Source organism: Trichomycterus rosablanca, chromosome 9 (genome assembly GCF_030014385.1).
Source record: "Trichomycterus rosablanca isolate fTriRos1 chromosome 9, fTriRos1.hap1, whole genome shotgun sequence".
In the NCBI taxonomy this organism is placed as follows: domain Eukaryota; kingdom Metazoa; phylum Chordata; class Actinopteri; order Siluriformes; family Trichomycteridae; genus Trichomycterus; species Trichomycterus rosablanca.
In genome coordinates this window covers 4,339,522-4,358,534 of record NC_085996.1, presented here as the reverse complement: position 1 = coordinate 4,358,534, position 19,013 = coordinate 4,339,522, and the positions used below count along the sequence as shown (strand labels likewise).

The window sequence follows — 19,013 nt, the reverse complement described above, 5'->3', positions numbered from 1 at the left end:
CAAACAAACTGTACTGTTTTATTTCATATTTTAAAAAGTGTATGTTTTCTTTAAGGTGGTCAGATACTGAGCAACAGACGAACTCAATGAATTAATTGTCCTTTTAATTAATTCATACCTTAATTTTTATGTATTTGGAATAGTTACGTGTTTTGAAATCTACACTTTTTAGACATCTAGAGTAATAGTCTATCGAGGTAGTTCCAACATAAAAATTTTACAACACATACTTAAACAACACAGTTTTTTCCATGACAGTATTTAATTCAACAAGCTTTGCAGGGTATACGCATGACTGTTGCATTGTTGGACAGTTAATACTGTTTTAGGTATTTAGTTAGGATGGATTATGGGGGATTACAGTGAGTTCAACGAACAACTGTTTGATTAATTTATCTTATTTTTATTTATGTGGTAAGTCCATGTCTGTAAATAAAAAAGTGTAACAAATGAAAAGATATACAGCATCAAAGTATTTTAAATAAATAAAATAGTGCATATTAAATAGTGGGTTAAGACCAGAAAATCATCTAATACTGCTCCTTTAGGACCCGGGCTTTCACTGATACCCACCCACTTTCTGTATAAGCCCCTCCTACTTACTGTTCTCCGGTCTGCAGAGATACTTGCGCACTAACCAGCAGTACGAGGTAACACAGGGACTTTTATTTTGAAATTCTGTTCCTTATTGTCTCTGGTGGAGCAGTTCTGGTGTAACTCATGAATGAGTTCGGATCTTTTATTTCATTATAAATCAGATCGTGCACATTTATTTTTTATTTAATCTGAATTAATCAGTCCCGCCGCTGATCAGGTAATAATGTTTGTAATTATTAATCTGTTATGAATGTAAGAGTGATATTAATGAGATGAATTTAGCATTAGCCGCTTCTTGCTGCATGTGGCAGCATGGAGCTCTCAGTCCTGATCATCAGATACAATCATTTCATTATACTGCTGCTTGTTTATATTCATTATTAATATAAATGAAATATACCATAAATGTACCTGATATACCTCACTAATATATCCTTTATTTTAATTATTCTATATGGTGTTATCGATGTAATACCGCGATACTTTAAACGATTATCATGAAACGCAGAAATATCGCGATATTTGGTTTTGCTGAGCAAGTCACGTTAAAGCTGGAGCGGCTCATTCATTCACTCACTCACACACCTGTTTACTCATTTACTTACCCACTCATCCATTCACTTACTCATTTACTTACCCACTCATCCATTCACTTACTCATTTACTTACCCACTCACTCATTTACTCGTTTACTTACCCACTCACTCATTTACTCACTTATTTACTTACCCACTCACTCATTTACTTACCCACTCACTCATTTACTCACTCATTTACTTACCCACTCACTCATTTACTCGTTTACTTACCCACTCACTCATTTACTCACTTATTTACTTACCCACTCACTCATTTACTTACCCACTCATTCATTTACTTACCCACTCACTCATTCACTTACTAATTTACTTACCCACTCACTCATTTACTCGTTTACTTACCCACTCACTCATTTACTCACTTATTTACTTACCCACTCACTCATTTACTTACCCACTCACTCATTTACTTACCCACTCATTCATTTACTTACCCACTCACTCATTCACTTACTAATTTACTTACCCACTCACTCATTCACCTACTCATTTACTTACCCACTCACTCATTTACTCGTTTACTTACCCACTCACTCATTTACTCACTCATTTACTCGTTTACTTACCCACTCACTCATTTACTCACTCATTTACTTACCCACTCATTCGTTTACTTACCCATTCACTTACTCATTTACTTACCCACTCACTCATTTACTCGTTTACTTACCCACTCTCATTTACTCACTTATTTACTTACCCACTCATTCATTTACACTCATTTACTCACTCACTCACTCATTTACTCACCCACTCACTTATTTACTCACTTATTTTCTTACCCACTCACTCATTTACTCACTCATTTACTTACCCACTCATTCATTTACTTACCCACTCACTCATTTACTTACCCACTCACTCATTTACTCACTTATTTTCTTACCCACTCACTCATTTACTCACTCATTTACTTACCAACTCATTCATTTACTTACCCACTCACTCATTTACTCACTCATTTACTTACCCACTCACTCATTTACTTACCCACTCATTCATTTACTTACCCACTCACTCATTTACTTACCAGCTCACTCATTTACTTACCAGCTCACTCATTTACTCACTCGTTTACTTACCCACTCACTCATTTACTCACTCGTTTACTTACCCACTCATTCATTTACTTACCCACTCACTCCTTCACTTACTCATTTATTTACCCACTCACTCATTTACTCGTTTACTTACCCACTCACTCATTTACTCACTTATTTACTTACCCACTCACTCATTTACTCACTAATTTACTTACCCACTCACTCATTTACTTACTCACTCATTTACTTACCCACTTACTCATTCACTTACTCATTTACTTACCCACTCACTCATTTACTCGTTTACTTACCCACTCACTCATTTACTCACTCATTTACTTACCCACTCATTCATTTACTTACCCACTCACTCATTTACTTACTCATTTACTTACCCACTCACTCATTTACTCATTTACTTACCCACTCTCATTTACTCACTTATTTACTTACCCACTCATTCATTTACACTCATTTACTTACTTACTCACTCATTTACTCGTTTACTTACCCACTCACTTATTTACTCACTTATTTTCTTACCCACTCACTCATTTACTCACTCATTTACTTACCCACTCATTCATTTACTTACCCACTCACTCATTTACTTACCAGCTCACTCATTTACTCACTCGTTTACTTACCCACTCACTCATTTACTTACACACTCACTCACCCACTCATCCATTTACTAAGTCATTTATTTACCCACTCACACCTATTTACTCCCTTACTTACCCAGTTACTTATTTATTCACACCTATTTACTCACTCCCTTACCCACTCACTTGGTCACACCTACCTACTCGCTCATTCAGTCACTCACACTAACTCATTCACTCACTCCTGAATTACACATGATCCTCTATTATTCAGATTATGAAAATCTCCGGAAATCTCCCGACATGTAAGAATTTGTCCTGAATCTGAGTTATGATGATTAAATAAATACAGAAATGTTAGATGAGGCTCTTTCACTTTCACAGTGTGAGGAGAACATTTTTTTGTGTCGCCGCACGTTGACCATAAGAAAGTAGAAACTAATCGAAGTGTGTGCGTGTTGTGTGTGTGTGTGTGTGTGTGTGTGTGTGTGTGGTTTGCAGAGATGCCGGGACTCAGCTGTAGGTTTTACCAGCACCGCTTCCCGGAGGTGGAGGACGTGGTGATGGTGAACGTGCGCTCCATCGCCGAGATGGGCGCTTACGTCAGCCTGCTGGAGTACAACAACATCGAGGGCATGATCCTGCTGAGCGAGCTCTCCCGCCGACGTATCCGCTCCATCAACAAGCTCATCCGCATCGGCCGCAACGAGTGTGTGGTGGTGATCCGAGTGGATAAAGAAAAAGGTGACGCCCTTGTAAAATTCTAGAATGATCCAGCGGGACGAGCAGGTCCGGTTAGCCTTATATATATATACAGTATATATATATACAGTGTATCACAAAAGTGAGTACACCCCTCACATTTCTGCAGATATTTCATTATATCTTTTCATGGGACAACACTATAGACATGAAACTTGGATATAACTTAGAGTAGTCAGTGTACAGCTTGTATAGCAGTGTAGATTTACTGTCTTCTGAAAATAACTCAACACACAGCCATTAATGTCTAAATAGCTGGCAACATAAGTGAGTACACCCCACAGTGAACATGTCCAAATTGTGCCCAAATGTGTCGTTGTCCCTCCCTGGTGTCATGTGTCAAGGTCCCAGGTGTAAATGGGGAGCAGGGCTGTTAAATTTGGTGTTTTGGGTACAATTCTCTCATACTGGCCACTGGATATTCAACATGGCACCTCATGGCAAAGAACTCTCTGAGGATGTGAGAAATAGAATTGTTGCTCTCCACAAAGATGGCCTGGGCTATAAGAAGATTGCTAACACCCTGAAACTGAGCTACAGCATGGTGGCCAAGGTCATACAGCGGTTTTCCAGGACAGGTTTCACTCGGAACAGGCTTCGCCAGGGTCGACCAAAGAAGTCGAGTCCACGTGTTCGGCGTCATATCCAGAGGTTGGCTTTAAAAAATAGACACATGAGTGCTGCCAGCATTGCTGCAGAGGTTGAAGACGTGGGAGGTCAGCCTGTCAGTGCTCAGACCATACGCCGCACACTGCATCAACTCGGTCTGCATGGTCGTCATCCCAGAAGGAAGCTGACGCACAAGAAAGCCCGCACTGAAGACAAGCAGTCCAAGAACATGGATTACTGGAATGCCCTGTGGTCTGACGAGACCAAGATAAACTCGTTTGGCTCAGATGGTGTCCAGCATGTGTGGCGGCGCCCTGGTGAGAAGTACCAAGACAACTGTATCTTGCCTACAGTCAAGCATGGTGGTGGTAGCATCATGGTCTTGGGCTGCATGAGTGTTGCTGGCACTGGGGAGCTGCAGTTCATTGAGGGAAACATGAATTCCAACATGTACTGTGACATTCTGAAACAGAGCATGATCCCCTCCCTTCGAAAACTGGGCCTCATGGCAGTTTTCCAACAGGATAACGACCCCAAACACAACCTCCAAGATGACAACTGCCTTGCTGAGGAAGCTGAAGGTAAAGGTGATGGACTAAACCCAATTGAGCACCTGTGGCGCATCCTCAAGTGGAAGGTGGAGGAGTTCAAGGTGTCTAACATCCACCAGCTCCATGATGTCATCATGGAGGAGTGGAAGAGGATTCCAGTAGCAACCTGTGCAGCTCTGGTGAATTCCATGCCCAGGAGGGTAAAGGCAGTGCTGGATAATAATGGTGGTCACACAAAATATTGACACATTTGGGCACAATTTGGACATGTTCACTGTGGGGTGTACTCACTTATGTTGCAGCTATTTAGACATTAATGGCTGTGTGTTGAGTTATTTTCAGAAGACAGTAAATCTACACTGCTATACAAGCTGTACACTGACTACTCTAAGTTATATCCAAGTTTCATGTCTATAGTGTTGTCCCATGAAAAGATATAATTAAATATTTGCAGAAATGTGAGGGGTGTACTCACTTTTGTGATACACTGTATATAGATAGATAGATAGATGGATGGATAGATAGATAGATAGATAGATAGATAGATAGATAGATAGATAGATAGATAGGAACCCGTTTGACCTTTTCGCTCTCAGACACAGCCAGGTCAGTTGTGCCAGCTGAGACTTGAACCCAACGAACATGTGGACCTGAACCCATCCTACCTAAAGTCAAGATCTCTGCAGCTAAGCAATATGGCCAAAAGTATTCGGACACCTGACCCTGAGCTTGCTGGAAATCCCACTCCGCAGATGTCACAGCCTAGTCTGTTCTGGAAAGGCTTTTCCTTTACATTTTGAAGTGTGTCTATAGGAATTTGTGCCCCCATTAGGTACAGTAAGAGCAGCATCAGTACGGTCAGGCATTGATCTGGACGTAAAGGTTTCCTAAGGTGTTCAGTAGCATTGAGGTCAGGACTTTATGTTAATTTTACCATATTTCTTTTAGTTTTTCATGCTCTTCTAAATTGTAGTGTATATTTTACTATATTTTCTTTTAGTTTTCATGTTCTTAATTTTTTATCTCTGTTGTTTTAATTTCATATTCCCTAAATTGTAGGTTATACTTTACAATATTTTCTTTTAATTGTTCATGTCCTTAATTTTATTTTTATCTTATTTTATTTTTTTAATCTCTCTTGTTTGAATTTCATGTTCTCTTAATTGTAACTAAATGTTTGCAAGAAGTCTTTCTGAGGTTTTAGATCTCAGGAATGTTTTAATGCTTTTAATAAATTTTTTTTTTCCTTATGTAAAGCACTTTGAATTGCCACTGTGTATGAAAGGTGCTATACAAATAAACTTGCCTTGCTTTGCCTTGCCTAATAAAAAAAACACGTCTTTATTAATCTGGCTTCATGCACAGGGGCAGGAAAGGGCCTTCCTCAAACTGTCTGCACCAATCTGAAAGCATAAAATACATCGTCTGTCAATAATATGTGTACACCAGTTAACAGAGTGTGACTGAAACACCTGGACTAGCATCGTTGTGTGAAGCGGTCCTTGAATTGCACTGTTTTGCCTCCGCAGGATACATCGACCTGTCTAAGAGGAGAGTTTCTCCAGAGGAGGCCATCAAGTGTGAGGACAAGTTCACCAAATCCAAAACGGTGAGTGACCGGCGGAGAGCGAGCGTCCGGCTACGTGTAGCATGAAGATAGCGAGCGTTACGTTCAGTCGGCTCTCGTCGGGGTCAGAAATCTGATCTGAACGATAATCCGACCACAGGAAGAATCGGTTTGTGTGTGAGTAGCGTCACGACACGTATGGGCGACCACGCCCTTTCTATCTGTGTTGTTCCGCCGTGCTCGCTGCCACCTACACCAGACAGTAGGAGTCACTGTTGCAGCAGCAACAAGCAGGTAAAACCCCATGTGACCAGTTTCTGCCCATTCAGTCAACAGATGACGGTGTTTGTACGACTGGGCGCTGAGCTGATGTGGCGGTTGATTCGAGAGGTGCTGAGGTCAGGGCTCTGTGCAGGACGCTGGAGCTTTTCTTCACGTCTTTATAGAGCTTTGTGCACAGGGGGACACGCATGGGCCTTCCCTAAACTGTTCCTGCAAAGTCAAAGCACATAATTTCCTTTATATAATTGATTTATTTCACCTGTTTGAATCTGCTGTAGCTGAAACGTACGAATTCAAATATTAGAAGGGGCGTCCCAGTACTTTTGACCATATCGTGTATTGGAACGCTGCACTAAGACCAAAGCATCACTGAGCAAGTTCCCGAAAAAGTTTTCACCCCGCTACTGGGAACGAACGTGCCGTTGTTAGCACATTTGGGGCACAAGTTGGCATCGTAGATCAAATTAAAGCCTTTGCATACGCATGTATTATAGATTTGAATAAAGTACCTGCACATTGGTGTGGGTTCGAGTCTCGGTGGTGCTATCGGGCGGTCGGGCGTCTGCACAGACGTGATCGGCCGTCTCTGAGGAAAAGGAGGGGGTGGGGGTGAAGCCCTGTGACGGATTGCCACCTTTCCCAGAAATTTCACAGCAACCCTGACCAGGATCATTCATAAAAAAAAAAAAAGGAGTTGATTCAGATCAGCAGTGAGTCGACTCTTTTCAGCTCTCAAACGACTCTTCTGGGAGGCCCTTCGACAAGACTTCTCCCACTGCATCTGTGGGAATTAAAATCATATAATTTACGTTATATAATGTGATACACTGATGATAAAACGTGCTGTGTTGTGCTGTTAGGTGTACAGTATCCTGAGACACGTGGCGGAGGTGCTGGAGTACACTAAGGACGAACAGTTGGAGAGTCTGTACCAGCGCACCGCCTGGGTCTTCGACGAGAAGTACAAGAAACCGGGATACGGCGCTTACGACGTCTTCAAACAAGCCGTCGCGTGAGTAACGTACACGCAAGACGTCGAGTCGGAGCGCTGTTAGCACTTTTTTGTGTCAAAAACACATCCCAATACTTTTGGCCATATACAATCCAAACAAATGAAATGCTATTAGTGGGAACGTGGCACTGTTGAAGCTTGAACCAGCAACGCTTTGATTACCAGTACAGTACCTTAACCGCTTAACCAGAATCCCTGAATCTTTTTACACTGTTATGTACGGTAGGTGGTGACTGACCAAAATTACCCCCCACCCTCCTTCTGCCCCATCAGTGACCCCTCTATACTGGACGGTCTGGATCTTACAGAGGAGGAGAGGAACGTTCTCATCGATAACATCAACAGGAGGCTCACGCCACAGGCCGTCAAGATCCGAGCGGGTACTGCAACACACACACCTACACCGGTATACAAACACCTGTACACACACACCCGTACACACACTCACGCCACAGGCCGTCAAGATCCGAGCGGGTACTGCAACACACACACCTACACACCTGTATGTACATACACACACACACACACACACATGTATGTATACACACACCTGTATGTACATACACACACACACCTGTATGTACATACACACACACACACCTGTATGTACATACACACACACACACACACCTGTATGTACATACACACACACACACACCTGTATGTACATACACACACACACACACACCTGTATGTACATACACACACACACACACCTGTATGTACATACACACACACACACACACCTGTATGTACATACACACACACACACACACCTGTATGTACATACACACACACACACACACCTGTATGTACATACACACACACACACACACACCTGTATGTACATACACACACACACACACCTGTATGTACATACACACACACACACACACCTGTATGTACATACACACACACACACACATGTACGTACACACACACACACCTGTACAAACACCGTACACACACACACCTGTATGTACATACACACACACACACACACACACCTGTATGTACATACACACACACACACACACACACACACACACATGTATGTATACACACACCTGTATGTACATACACACACACACCTGTATGTACATACACACACACACCTGTATGTACATACACACACACACACATGTACGTACACACACACACACCTGTACAAACACCGTACACACACACCTGTATGTACATACACACACACACACACCTGTATGTACATACACACACACACACACACCTGTATGTACATACACACACACACACACACACACACACACACATGTATGTATACACACACCTGTATGTACATACACACACACACACACCTGTATGTACATACACACACACACACACACCTGTATGTACATACACACACACACACACACCTGTATGTACATACACACACACACACACACACACACACACACCTGTATGTACATACACACACACCTGTATGTACATACATACACACACACACACACACACACACACACACACCTGTATGTACATACACACACCTGTATGTACATACATACACACACACACACACACACACCTGTATGTACATACACACACACACACACATGTACGTACACACACACACATGTACAAACACCGTACACACACACCTGTATGTACACACGCCACAGACAGTCAAGATCTGGGCAGATACTGCAGCACACACACACGCACACCTGTACATACACCATATACACACATACCTGTACGTACACGCCACCACACACACCCACCTGTACGTACACACCACCACACACACAGACGTATGTACACACATTCACGCCACAGGTCGTCAAGATCCGAGCAGATACTGCAACACCACACACTTACGCATGTAGGTGGTTTATAGAGCTGTATCTATAACCCGGTTCTCTCCTCCTGCCCCCGACAGACATCGAGGTGGCGTGTTACGGGTACGAGGGCATCGATGCCGTTAAGGAGGCTCTGAAAGCCGGACTGAGCTGTTCCACAGAGTCCATGCCAATCAAGGTAACCTCACTCGAGTGTGTGAAGCTTAAAACACCATGAAATGGTTACAGCTTCAGTATTACTTCCACTTTTTGTTATTGGTGGTTTTAAATGACTTCTCGTTCATCAGATCAACCTGATCGCTCCTCCACGCTACGTGATGACCACCACCACCCTGGAGAGGACTGAAGGTCTGTCCATGCTCAATCAGGCCATGGCCGTCATCAAGGAGAAGATCGAGGAGAAGCGAGGAGTCTTCAACATCCAGATGGAGGTCAGTCTGAAATAATCGTTTGCACCCTAACTGGGCGTGTCTGACTGCATTTACACATTTCCTAACTGCTAGAACAGACAGGGAAGCTCATTCCAACACGTGGGTGCCAGGACAGAGTAGAGTTCTGATTGGTGGATCAAGACGAGGCAGACTTGAGGCTGGGAACAGGTTTTTTTTGGGCGAAGTGCTCCAAGGTAGATGTGGGGGGAGAGGGGACCAATTTTGGCTTTGTAGGCAAGCATTATTATTTTAAATTGAATTTGGGAAGCCACAGTTTGCCAGAATCACACTGGTAAGAGCTGATTGGCCAACTGATTTCTGGTTGAGGCACTGGTAGGAGCTGATTAGTTAATACGGGGGGTTAGTTAAGGTCAAGGCAACTCGTAAGCGGTTTAATCGGATGCTGTCATGAGGGGGCAGATACGCTCTTTTAGTCCTGTAGTTGATAGGAACTTGACCGGAGTCCTTGCTGGTGGTAAAGGGGTCCTAGTATTCACAAGGTTGCCGGTTCAAGCCCCACCACTACCCGGTTGCCACTGTTGGACCCTTAGGTCTCAGTTGTTTAGATTGCATACTGTAGGGGAAGTTTGGCTGGTTTCGCAGTTTGGGGGCACTGGCAAGGAGGACACACTGGGAAAAGTGTAAGCTCTGAGTAAGAATCCACCGCTGGCTGGGGTAAAAGAATTAATAAAATAGACTAAAATAAATAGAAACGTCCACTATAACAGACTGTACTGTGTGTGTGTGTGTGTGTGTGCGCGCTCTTTCAGCCCAAAGTGGTGACGGATATGGACGAGACCGAGCTGCAGAGACAGCTGGAGCGCCTGGAGAAGGAGAACGCCGAGGTTGACGGAGACGACGACGCTGAGGAGATGGAGGCCAAAACCGAAGACTAGTGAACCCTCGACGTGTGTGTGTGTGCGTGTGTGTGGGGTTAAAATAATAATAAAAGGGGAGAAAAAAAAAAACGAAGGATTGTTGTCTGGGGGGGCTGGGCAGTGGTGGGGGTACGGAGATATTCGCTATGAACTGTTTTTGTGTGTGAGAACGTGGAGTTTCAACAATAAACGGTAAACGCTCGAATTTATACGCAAATCGGTGAGTGAAGCGCCGAGTTTTGTTTGGTTCTGTTGTTTCAGTGTTGGATTAACTTTAAGTCGGCTTCGGTACTGTTAGCTGGTACAGTCTGGTGGATGGGATTAGAACCACATCAGAACCACCCCCCAAAAAAATGTGCACGAGGGATTAAGTACAGGAGTGTGCGATTTGGGACACAGCCGCACCTCCTGGGCTTTGGTCCTCGGGAGGAATAGATCGGCTTGTAGAATTAAAATAGAGTTTGTCTCATCCCAGCTGTAGCTTAGTGGTTAAGGTACTGGACCAGTAACCTCAAGGTTGCTGGTTTAAGCCCCAGGTTGCCACTGTTGGGCTCTTGAGCAAGGCCCTTAACCCTTAATTGGTTAGATTGTACACAGTCACAACTGTATAAATAAATATAATATATAAATATCATCAAAATACAAAAAAATCAGCCCCAACCCCCTTTATTCCTGCATTCATTGGTTTTTTTCTGCCAATTTAGTCATATCCACTTCCCCAGTTGCATCTCCTCCACCACTGTGAGCTGGTACAGTGAGTTGTGCACGTACAGATCAGCCAAAACATTAGGACCCCCCCCCCCAAATGTGGATGTGAGGTGGGGGATCTATTATTATATTATTTTAACTATACAGCTACATGTACATCATATTTCTCGCTCAGCTGAGGTTACCTGCTATGTTTTGTCTATCCAGTGGGCTAGTAATCAGGTATTAAAAGTACCTTAAAAGAACATTTTAGGGTACAGGAGTGTGCGATTTGGTACACAGCCGCACCTCCTGGGCTTTGGTCTCCAGGAGTAATAGATCGAGACAGCTTGTAGAATTAAAATCGAGGTCGTCCCATCCCTTTCATTCCCACCCACCAGACTTGAATATAATCAGAATACAAAAAAATCAACTCCAACCCCTTTTTTTCCTTACAATTTAGTCATATCCACTTCCCCAGTTGCATCTCCTCCGCCACTGTGAGCTGGTACAGTGAGTTGTGCACATACAGATCAGCCAAAACATTAGAACCACCCCCCGAAAACGTGCATGCATGTGAGGGTGAGGGATCTATTAGATGTCGGGTTGATGGAGGTTCCTCGTAGACCTGAGGGACTTTGATAAGGACCAGATCGTTATGCGTTATTAAACAAACAATAAAACGCTGGGCATTTCGGGCGTCTGCACCCTATGTGGGGTCACCAGGAGCCCTTAAACCATTAATACGAAGACATTTGATCATTCTGGACGAATAAATCCAAGTCGATTTAGCTTAGGCCTTCTACTCAATCTCGCTCAGCTGACATTACCTGCTGAGTTTTGCCTATAATCAAATTTGTCAATAATCAGATATTAAAAGTACCTTAAGAGGACATTATAAGGTACAGGAGTGTGCGATTGTCCCATCCCTGTGCGAATAATTAAGTTTTCATTCCCACCCACTATATCAGAATACAAAAAAAAAAATCAGCCGATGTAGTCATATCCACTTCCCAGTTGCATCTCCTCTACTGCTCTACTCTATACACTGATCAGCCATTACATTAAAACCACCTCCTTGTTTCTACACTCACTGTCCATTTGTAGTTCTACAATTACTGACTGTAGTCCATCTGTTTCTCTGCATGCTTTGTTAGCCCCTTTCATGCTGTTCTTCAATGGTCAGGACCCCCACAGGACCACCACAGAGCAGGTATTATTTAGGTGGTGGATCATTCTCAGCACTGCAGTGACACTGACATGGTGATATGAGTGGATCAGACACAGCAGCGCCGTCACTGCTGGACTGAGAATCGTCCACCAACCAAAAATATCCAGCCAACAGCGTCCTGTGACCACTGATGGCCTAGAAGATGACCGACTCAAACAGCAGCAATAGATGAGCGATCGTCTTTGACTTTACATCTACAAGGTGGACCGACTAGGTAGGAGTATCTAATAGTGGACAGTGCGTGGACACTATTTAAAAATCACTCATACCAGCACAACACACACTAACACACCACCACGTCAGTGTCACTGCAGTGCTGAGAATGATCCACCACCTAAATAATACCTGCTCTGTGGGGGTCCTGACCATTGAAGAACAGGGTGAAAGGGGGTAACAAAGCATGTAGAGAAACAGATGGATTACAGTCAGTAATTGTAAGTAATATGGTAAGTGGAGCTGATAAAATGGACAGTGTGTGTAGAAACAAGGAGGTGGTTTTTTAATGTTATGGTTGATCTGTGTATTTGACCAGTTTTTCCCATCATCCTGCCCATCATCCTGCCCGTCCTCCCTCCCTCAGACACAGCCAATTATGTCTGTGCATGGGAATTCAAAGTAAATGAAGCAACTGGTGCAAAACATCAAAGGTCTAGCGGCATTTTTAGGAGATAATAAGCTGAGCTAAACCCCCGCGTACATCAGGAACCACAGGACGCTACATTAGTTTTATTAAAAAAAAAAGTAAAGATTTTTATTGAAAACACATACCCCACTATTACATACAAAAACAAAGAGCACTGATTCCATCCAGATCAGTTTAGCCAGACTTCCGAGGGCGCAGGATCCGATTAGCTCGGCATTCGTTTTACATTCCGGGTGGAGAGACGTGACGTCGGCGCGAGGGATCCGCCGGGACGCAAGTCTTTGGTGCGACTCGAGACAATCGTGAGGAAAGAAAGACCCAATCGAAGTAAACGGTAAGCCAGACGTGATAGCGCGGCGGCGTCGGCGTACGGTACGACACGGTAACACGGACACCGGTTCCACCCCACCTCGCCCGTTCGGCTTCGGATCTGGTGCTCGCTAACTCGACACGGTCGCCGCGGTCACAGAAAAATGGAGCGAAACTAAATTAAATAAAGAACCGATGGATTTAACGACGCGCCGGGTCTCGTTTTCGAGTTTCAAGCGCCGAGTTGCCTGGAGTTGAAACGTCCTCTCCGGAAGGGGGGGGGGGGGGGGGGGAACCGATAAAACAGGAAGTCGGGCGCAGATCCGATCCTCGCTCGGCGCCGGCTCATTTGCCCAGTCCGATCTTCTTGGCCTCGGTTTCGTAAATTAGGAGCCTCCACATCTTCACGATGAACACCTCGGCCTCTTCGTCCAGCACCTGCGGAGCGAACGGTTAACAGAAAGGTTTAAAGGGATCCGGAGACCTAAAATCCTTTCCTAGGTCCATGAATGAGAAAATGACTAAACTGAGGAGGAGAAACTTAAGACTCACCATAGCAACATCATCCAAAATTCCCTGGGGCGTACTGTGTGCCATCACCTAAAAAAAGGAGAGAGAAAAGAAAGTAGGAACGCAGATTACCTGTATAAGCAAATGTCAGTCACTTCTTAAGAACGTGGATATTCCACAACTGATAGTTTTATTAAACAAAGAATTTAATAAACTGAATTTATTAAATAATTTCCCTCTGGATTAATAAAGTTCTGTCTATCGTATTTATACTAGTCATGGTTAGGAACGCAGTTGGTCCTGAGAGGAAGTTGTCTTGGTCCGGTCCCTAATAGAACGCCTTTATTTGTCATGCATACATATACAGGTACAAGTACAGCACAACAAAATGCTATTTCAGCATATTACAGCTCGTTTGGAAGCTGGGGTCAAAGTGCAGGGTCAGCCATTGCATGGCACCGCTACAAATGAGAGAGTAAAGGGCCTTGCTCAAGGGCCCAATAGTGGCAGCGTGGAAGAGTCCGGATTCAAGGTCTCAACCTTTCGATTGATGGCCCAAAGCTCCACACACTAGGCTCCCAAACATACCGTGGAAAGCGGACTAGTTTACAGGCGGGAGGAAGACCTTGTTCGAACTACTTTAGAGGCAGGGGTCAAGTCAGGTCAAATTTATTTTTACAATAGACATCGTCTCAAAGCAACTTTACAGAATCCAGGACCAACAGATACAAAAACCCCTGTCGAGCAAGCCGAGGGCGACTGTGGCAAGGAAAAACTCCCTTAAAAAGGAGGCAGGCCTAGTTCTGACTAATTTAGAGGCAGGAGGAAGGTCTCGTTTGGACAAGTTTGGAGGCAGGAGACAGGCTTTGCTCAAACAAGTTTAGAGGCAGGCCTCTTTCTGACTAATTTACAGACAGGAGACAGGCTTTGCTCTGACTAGTTTAGAGGCAGGAGGAAGACCTCGTTCGGATTAGTTTAGAGGCAGGAGGAAGACCTTGTTGGGACTACTTTAGAGGCAGGAGGAAGACCTTGTTCGGATTAGTTTACAGGCAGGAGGCAGGCCTCGTTCTGACTAATTTAGAGGCAGGAAGGAGGTCTCGTTCGGACAAGTTTAGAGGCAGGAGACAGGCCTCGTTCTGACTAGTTTAGAGGCAGGAAGAGGACCTCATTGGGAGTAGTTTACAGGCAGGAGACAGGCTTTGTTCGGACTAGTTTAGAGGCAGGCCTCGTTCTGACTAGTTTAGAGGCAGGAGACAGGCTTTGCTCTGACGAGTTTACAGGCAGGAGGCAGGACTCTTTTGGACTAGTTTAGAGGCAGGAGACAGGCCTCGTTCTGACTAATTTAGAAACAAGAGGAAGACCTCGTTGGGACTACTTTAGAGGCAGGAGGCAGGCCCCGCGCTGACTAGTTTGGAGCTTTGCCCTCAAGAGCATCGTTATCTTCGATCCTTTACTCAGTCCCTTTACACGCTTGTATCATGAGGATCTGAGCATCAGTGCTAGAAGAGAACCGAGGCGCTCGTCATGTTCACCTTCGAGCAAACAAAGTCGACCAGGGTGGCTTCCTCCTCGCCGATGTACTCCACAATCTTCTTATTAATCCACGGCCGAATGCGCTTCTCCATTAGTGTCTGAGAGAGAGAGAGAGAGAGAGAGAGAGAGAGAGAGAGAGACAAGACGAGCAGGGTTACGATTTATAAACACCGCAAACTCACATTCAACAACAAGAACTTGCATTTTTTTTTCCAGGTTTTATCGCGTCTCTGAACCTAACGCACCTGATCAGACTTGTAAAGGTGTTCCTTCTATATATACCACCCCCCCCCCCCCCCCCATATAGCATCCCCTACTTGCAAATGTGGGCAGGTGTAGCCTAGTGGTTAAGGAATTGGACTAGTAGTCGAAAGGTCACCGATTCAAGCCCCGTTGGGCCCTTAAGCAAGGCCCTTAACCTTCAATTGCTTAGTGTACTGTCACTACTGTAAATTTACATTTTTTATCCAAAGCGACTTACAGTACACACTCTAAGCAGCTGAGAGTTTAGGGTCTTGCTCAGGGGCCCAACAGTGGCAACCTGTCAGTGGTGGGGATTGAACCAGCAACCTTCTGACTACTAGGCTAGTACCTTAACAGCTAGGCTACGACCACCCCAAGTCTCCTTCCCTTGCAGTCAAGGAACTGGACTGTTGGGCCCTAAAGCAAGGCCCTTAAGCCTCAATTGCCTAAAAAGCGTGAGCTAAATGGCATAAATGTAAATGTCTGCACCGCCTCCATACTAGCAAGAGGGACCTGGGACCAGCACATGGCCTCGACCAGACAGCAAAGGTTAAAACTGCACAGCGGCAAAGAGCACGGTCAACTGTGCCTGTATGGACGCCCGGCAAGGTCAATATCGCATTAGACCACCCACATACAGGTTGGTCAACTGGCTCATCAGCCAGCTCAGGTAGGCTGGCAGGAGGAAGTTTGTGCCTAGACCCAAACCCACAAATCTGTTCGTCTGACCAATCGGAACACAGCCGGACTCTTACCGAGTCCACGACGGACCAGTCCAGCGGGTAGTTGAAGAGCTCGGGTTTGGCGGTGGGTATTTTCTCGATCAGACTCTTGATGTGTTTTCGTTTCTCCTCCGTGTTGGCCCCTTTGCCCCCCGCTGCACCGGCGCCCTCCACTCCCCCGCTGCCTTTGTCCTCGTCCTCGTAGTCCAAGGGCACCAGCTTCCTCTTCCGGGGCCCCTCGTCCACCTCGTCGTCGTCGAAGCGGTTGAAGACGCTCTCCACCGCCAGCTTTTTACGCTTGGCCATGTTCGGCTGACCCGGACTGCCCGTGGCACCTTGAAGAGGAAGAGATATTAGAGAGATATAAGTAGATAGACAGACAGACAGACAGACAGAAAAATACGTAGACAGACAGACAGAATGATGGATAGACAGACAGACAGACAGACAAACCTTGAAGAGGAAAAGACGGGATATTGGATATAGGTGAGTAGACAGACAGGCAGGCACAGACAGACAGATAAGTAGATAGACGGGCAGATTGATAAGAAGACAGACATACATAAATAAGTAAATACACAAACAAATAAATAAGTAGAATGACAGACAGACAGATTAATAAGTAGACAGACAGACACAGACAAACAGACTGGCAGATAGATAAATAGATAGACATGTAGACAGACAGACCGAACAACAGACATATGTAGATAGACAGACAGACAGATCAATAAATGAGTAGATAGATAGACAGACATGTAGATAGGCAGAAAGACAGATATGTAGACAGACAAACAGACAGACATGTAGATAGATAGACAGACAGACATGTAGATAGACAGACACAGACAGAAACAGACTGACATAAATAAATAGACAGACATGTAGACAGACAGACAAACAGAACAATAGACAGATATGTAGATAGACAGACAGACAAATCAATAGATGAATAGATAGGCAGACAGACAGACATGTAGAAAGACAGATAGACATGTGGATAGACAGACAGACAGACAGATAGATCAGTAGATATGAGTACAGATAGACAGATAGATATATACAGGGGTTGGACAAAATAACTGAAACACCTGTCATTTTAGTGGATTAACTGTGGACGCAAGAGGAAGCTGTCTGAAAGGGATGTTCGGGTGCTAACCCGGATTGTATCCAAAAAACATAAAACCACGGCTGCCCAAATCACGGCAGAATTAAATGTGCACCTCAACTCTCCTGTTTCCACCAGAACTGTCCGTCGGGAGCTCCACAGGGTCGATATACACGGCCGGGCTGCTATAGCCAAACCTTTGGTCACTCGTGCCGATGCCAAACGTCGGTTTCAATGGTGCAAGGAGCACAAATCTTGGGCTGTGGACAATGTGAAACATGTATTGTTCTCTGATGAGTCCACCTTTACTGTTTTCCCCACATCCGGGAGAGTTACGGTGTGGAGAAGCCCCAAAGAAGCGTACCACCCAGACTGTTGCATGCCCAGAGTGAAGCATGGGGGTGGATCAGTGATGGTTTGGGCTGCCATATCATGGCATTCCCTCGGCCCAATACTCGTGCTAGATGGGCGCGTCACTGCCAAGGACTACCGAACCATTCTGGAGGACCATGTGCATCCAATGGCGGTGCCGTGTATCAGGATGACAATGCACCAATACACACAGCAAGACTGGTGAAAGATTGGTTTGATGAACATGAAAGTGAAGTTGAACATCTCCCATGGCCTGCACAGTCACCAGATCTAAATATTATTGAGCCACTTTGGGGTGTTTTGGAGAAGCGAGTCAGGAAACGTTTTCCTCCACCAGCATCACGTAGTGACCTGGCCACTATCCTGCAAGAAGAATGGCTTAAAATCCCTCTGACCACTGTGCAGGACTTGTATATGTCATTTCCAAGACGAATTGACGCTGTATTGGCCGCAAAAGGAGGCCCTACACCATACTAATAAATTATTGTGGTCTAAAACCAGGTGTTTCAGTTATTTTGTCCAACCCCTGTAAGTATATAGGCAGATAGATGAGTAGATGAGTAGATAGATAGACAGACAGACAGACAGACAGACAGATAAATGATGGATAGATAGATAGATAGATAGATAGATAGATAGATAGATAGATAGATAGATAGATAGATAGATAGATGGATGGATGGATGGATGGATGGATGGATGGATGGATGGATGGATAAATGATGGATAGATAGATAGATATATAAGTATATAGGCAGATAGATAAGTAGACAGACAGACAGACAGACAGACAGATCTTGAAGAGGAAGAGACCGTATATTAAGAATATTCTGTATGATTAATTGTAGTTGATCTCAGTAACCCCGTGTTTCCTCACCGAG

General features: G+C 44.4%; 2 protein-coding genes across 3 annotated transcripts in view; one reads left to right on the top strand and one right to left on the bottom strand.

Moving 5' to 3' along the window:
• Window positions 1-705: 705 nt before the first annotated feature.
• Window positions 706-10,849, top strand: eif2s1b (eukaryotic translation initiation factor 2, subunit 1 alpha b). The gene is made up of 8 exons (XM_063000991.1): window positions 706-814; window positions 3,346-3,588; window positions 6,296-6,375; window positions 7,476-7,627; window positions 7,901-8,007; window positions 9,546-9,643; window positions 9,753-9,896; window positions 10,667-10,849. Exons 2-8 carry the CDS (start codon window positions 3,348-3,350, stop codon window positions 10,790-10,792), a joined length of 948 nt encoding a protein of 315 aa, XP_062857061.1. The 5' UTR covers window positions 706-814; window positions 3,346-3,347; the 3' UTR covers window positions 10,793-10,849.
• Window positions 10,850-13,412: 2,563 nt separating this feature from the next.
• The window catches only part of rbm25b (RNA binding motif protein 25b), a 24,914-nt gene continuing 19,313 nt past the window's right edge, over window positions 13,413-19,013 (bottom strand). For both annotated transcript variants that reach the window (XM_063001694.1, XM_063001695.1), the window contains exons 14-18: window positions 19,010-19,013; window positions 16,686-16,987; window positions 15,687-15,785; window positions 14,197-14,244; window positions 13,413-14,082 (exon numbers count right to left, since the gene is read on the bottom strand). The exon at window positions 19,010-19,013 is cut by the window's right edge and continues 468 nt beyond it. In XM_063001694.1, the coding sequence (XP_062857764.1) occupies window positions 13,990-14,082; window positions 14,197-14,244; window positions 15,687-15,785; window positions 16,686-16,987; window positions 19,010-19,013 (546 nt within the window). In that variant the 3' untranslated portion in view covers window positions 13,413-13,989. The remainder of the gene's footprint in view (window positions 14,083-14,196; window positions 14,245-15,686; window positions 15,786-16,685; window positions 16,988-19,009) is intronic.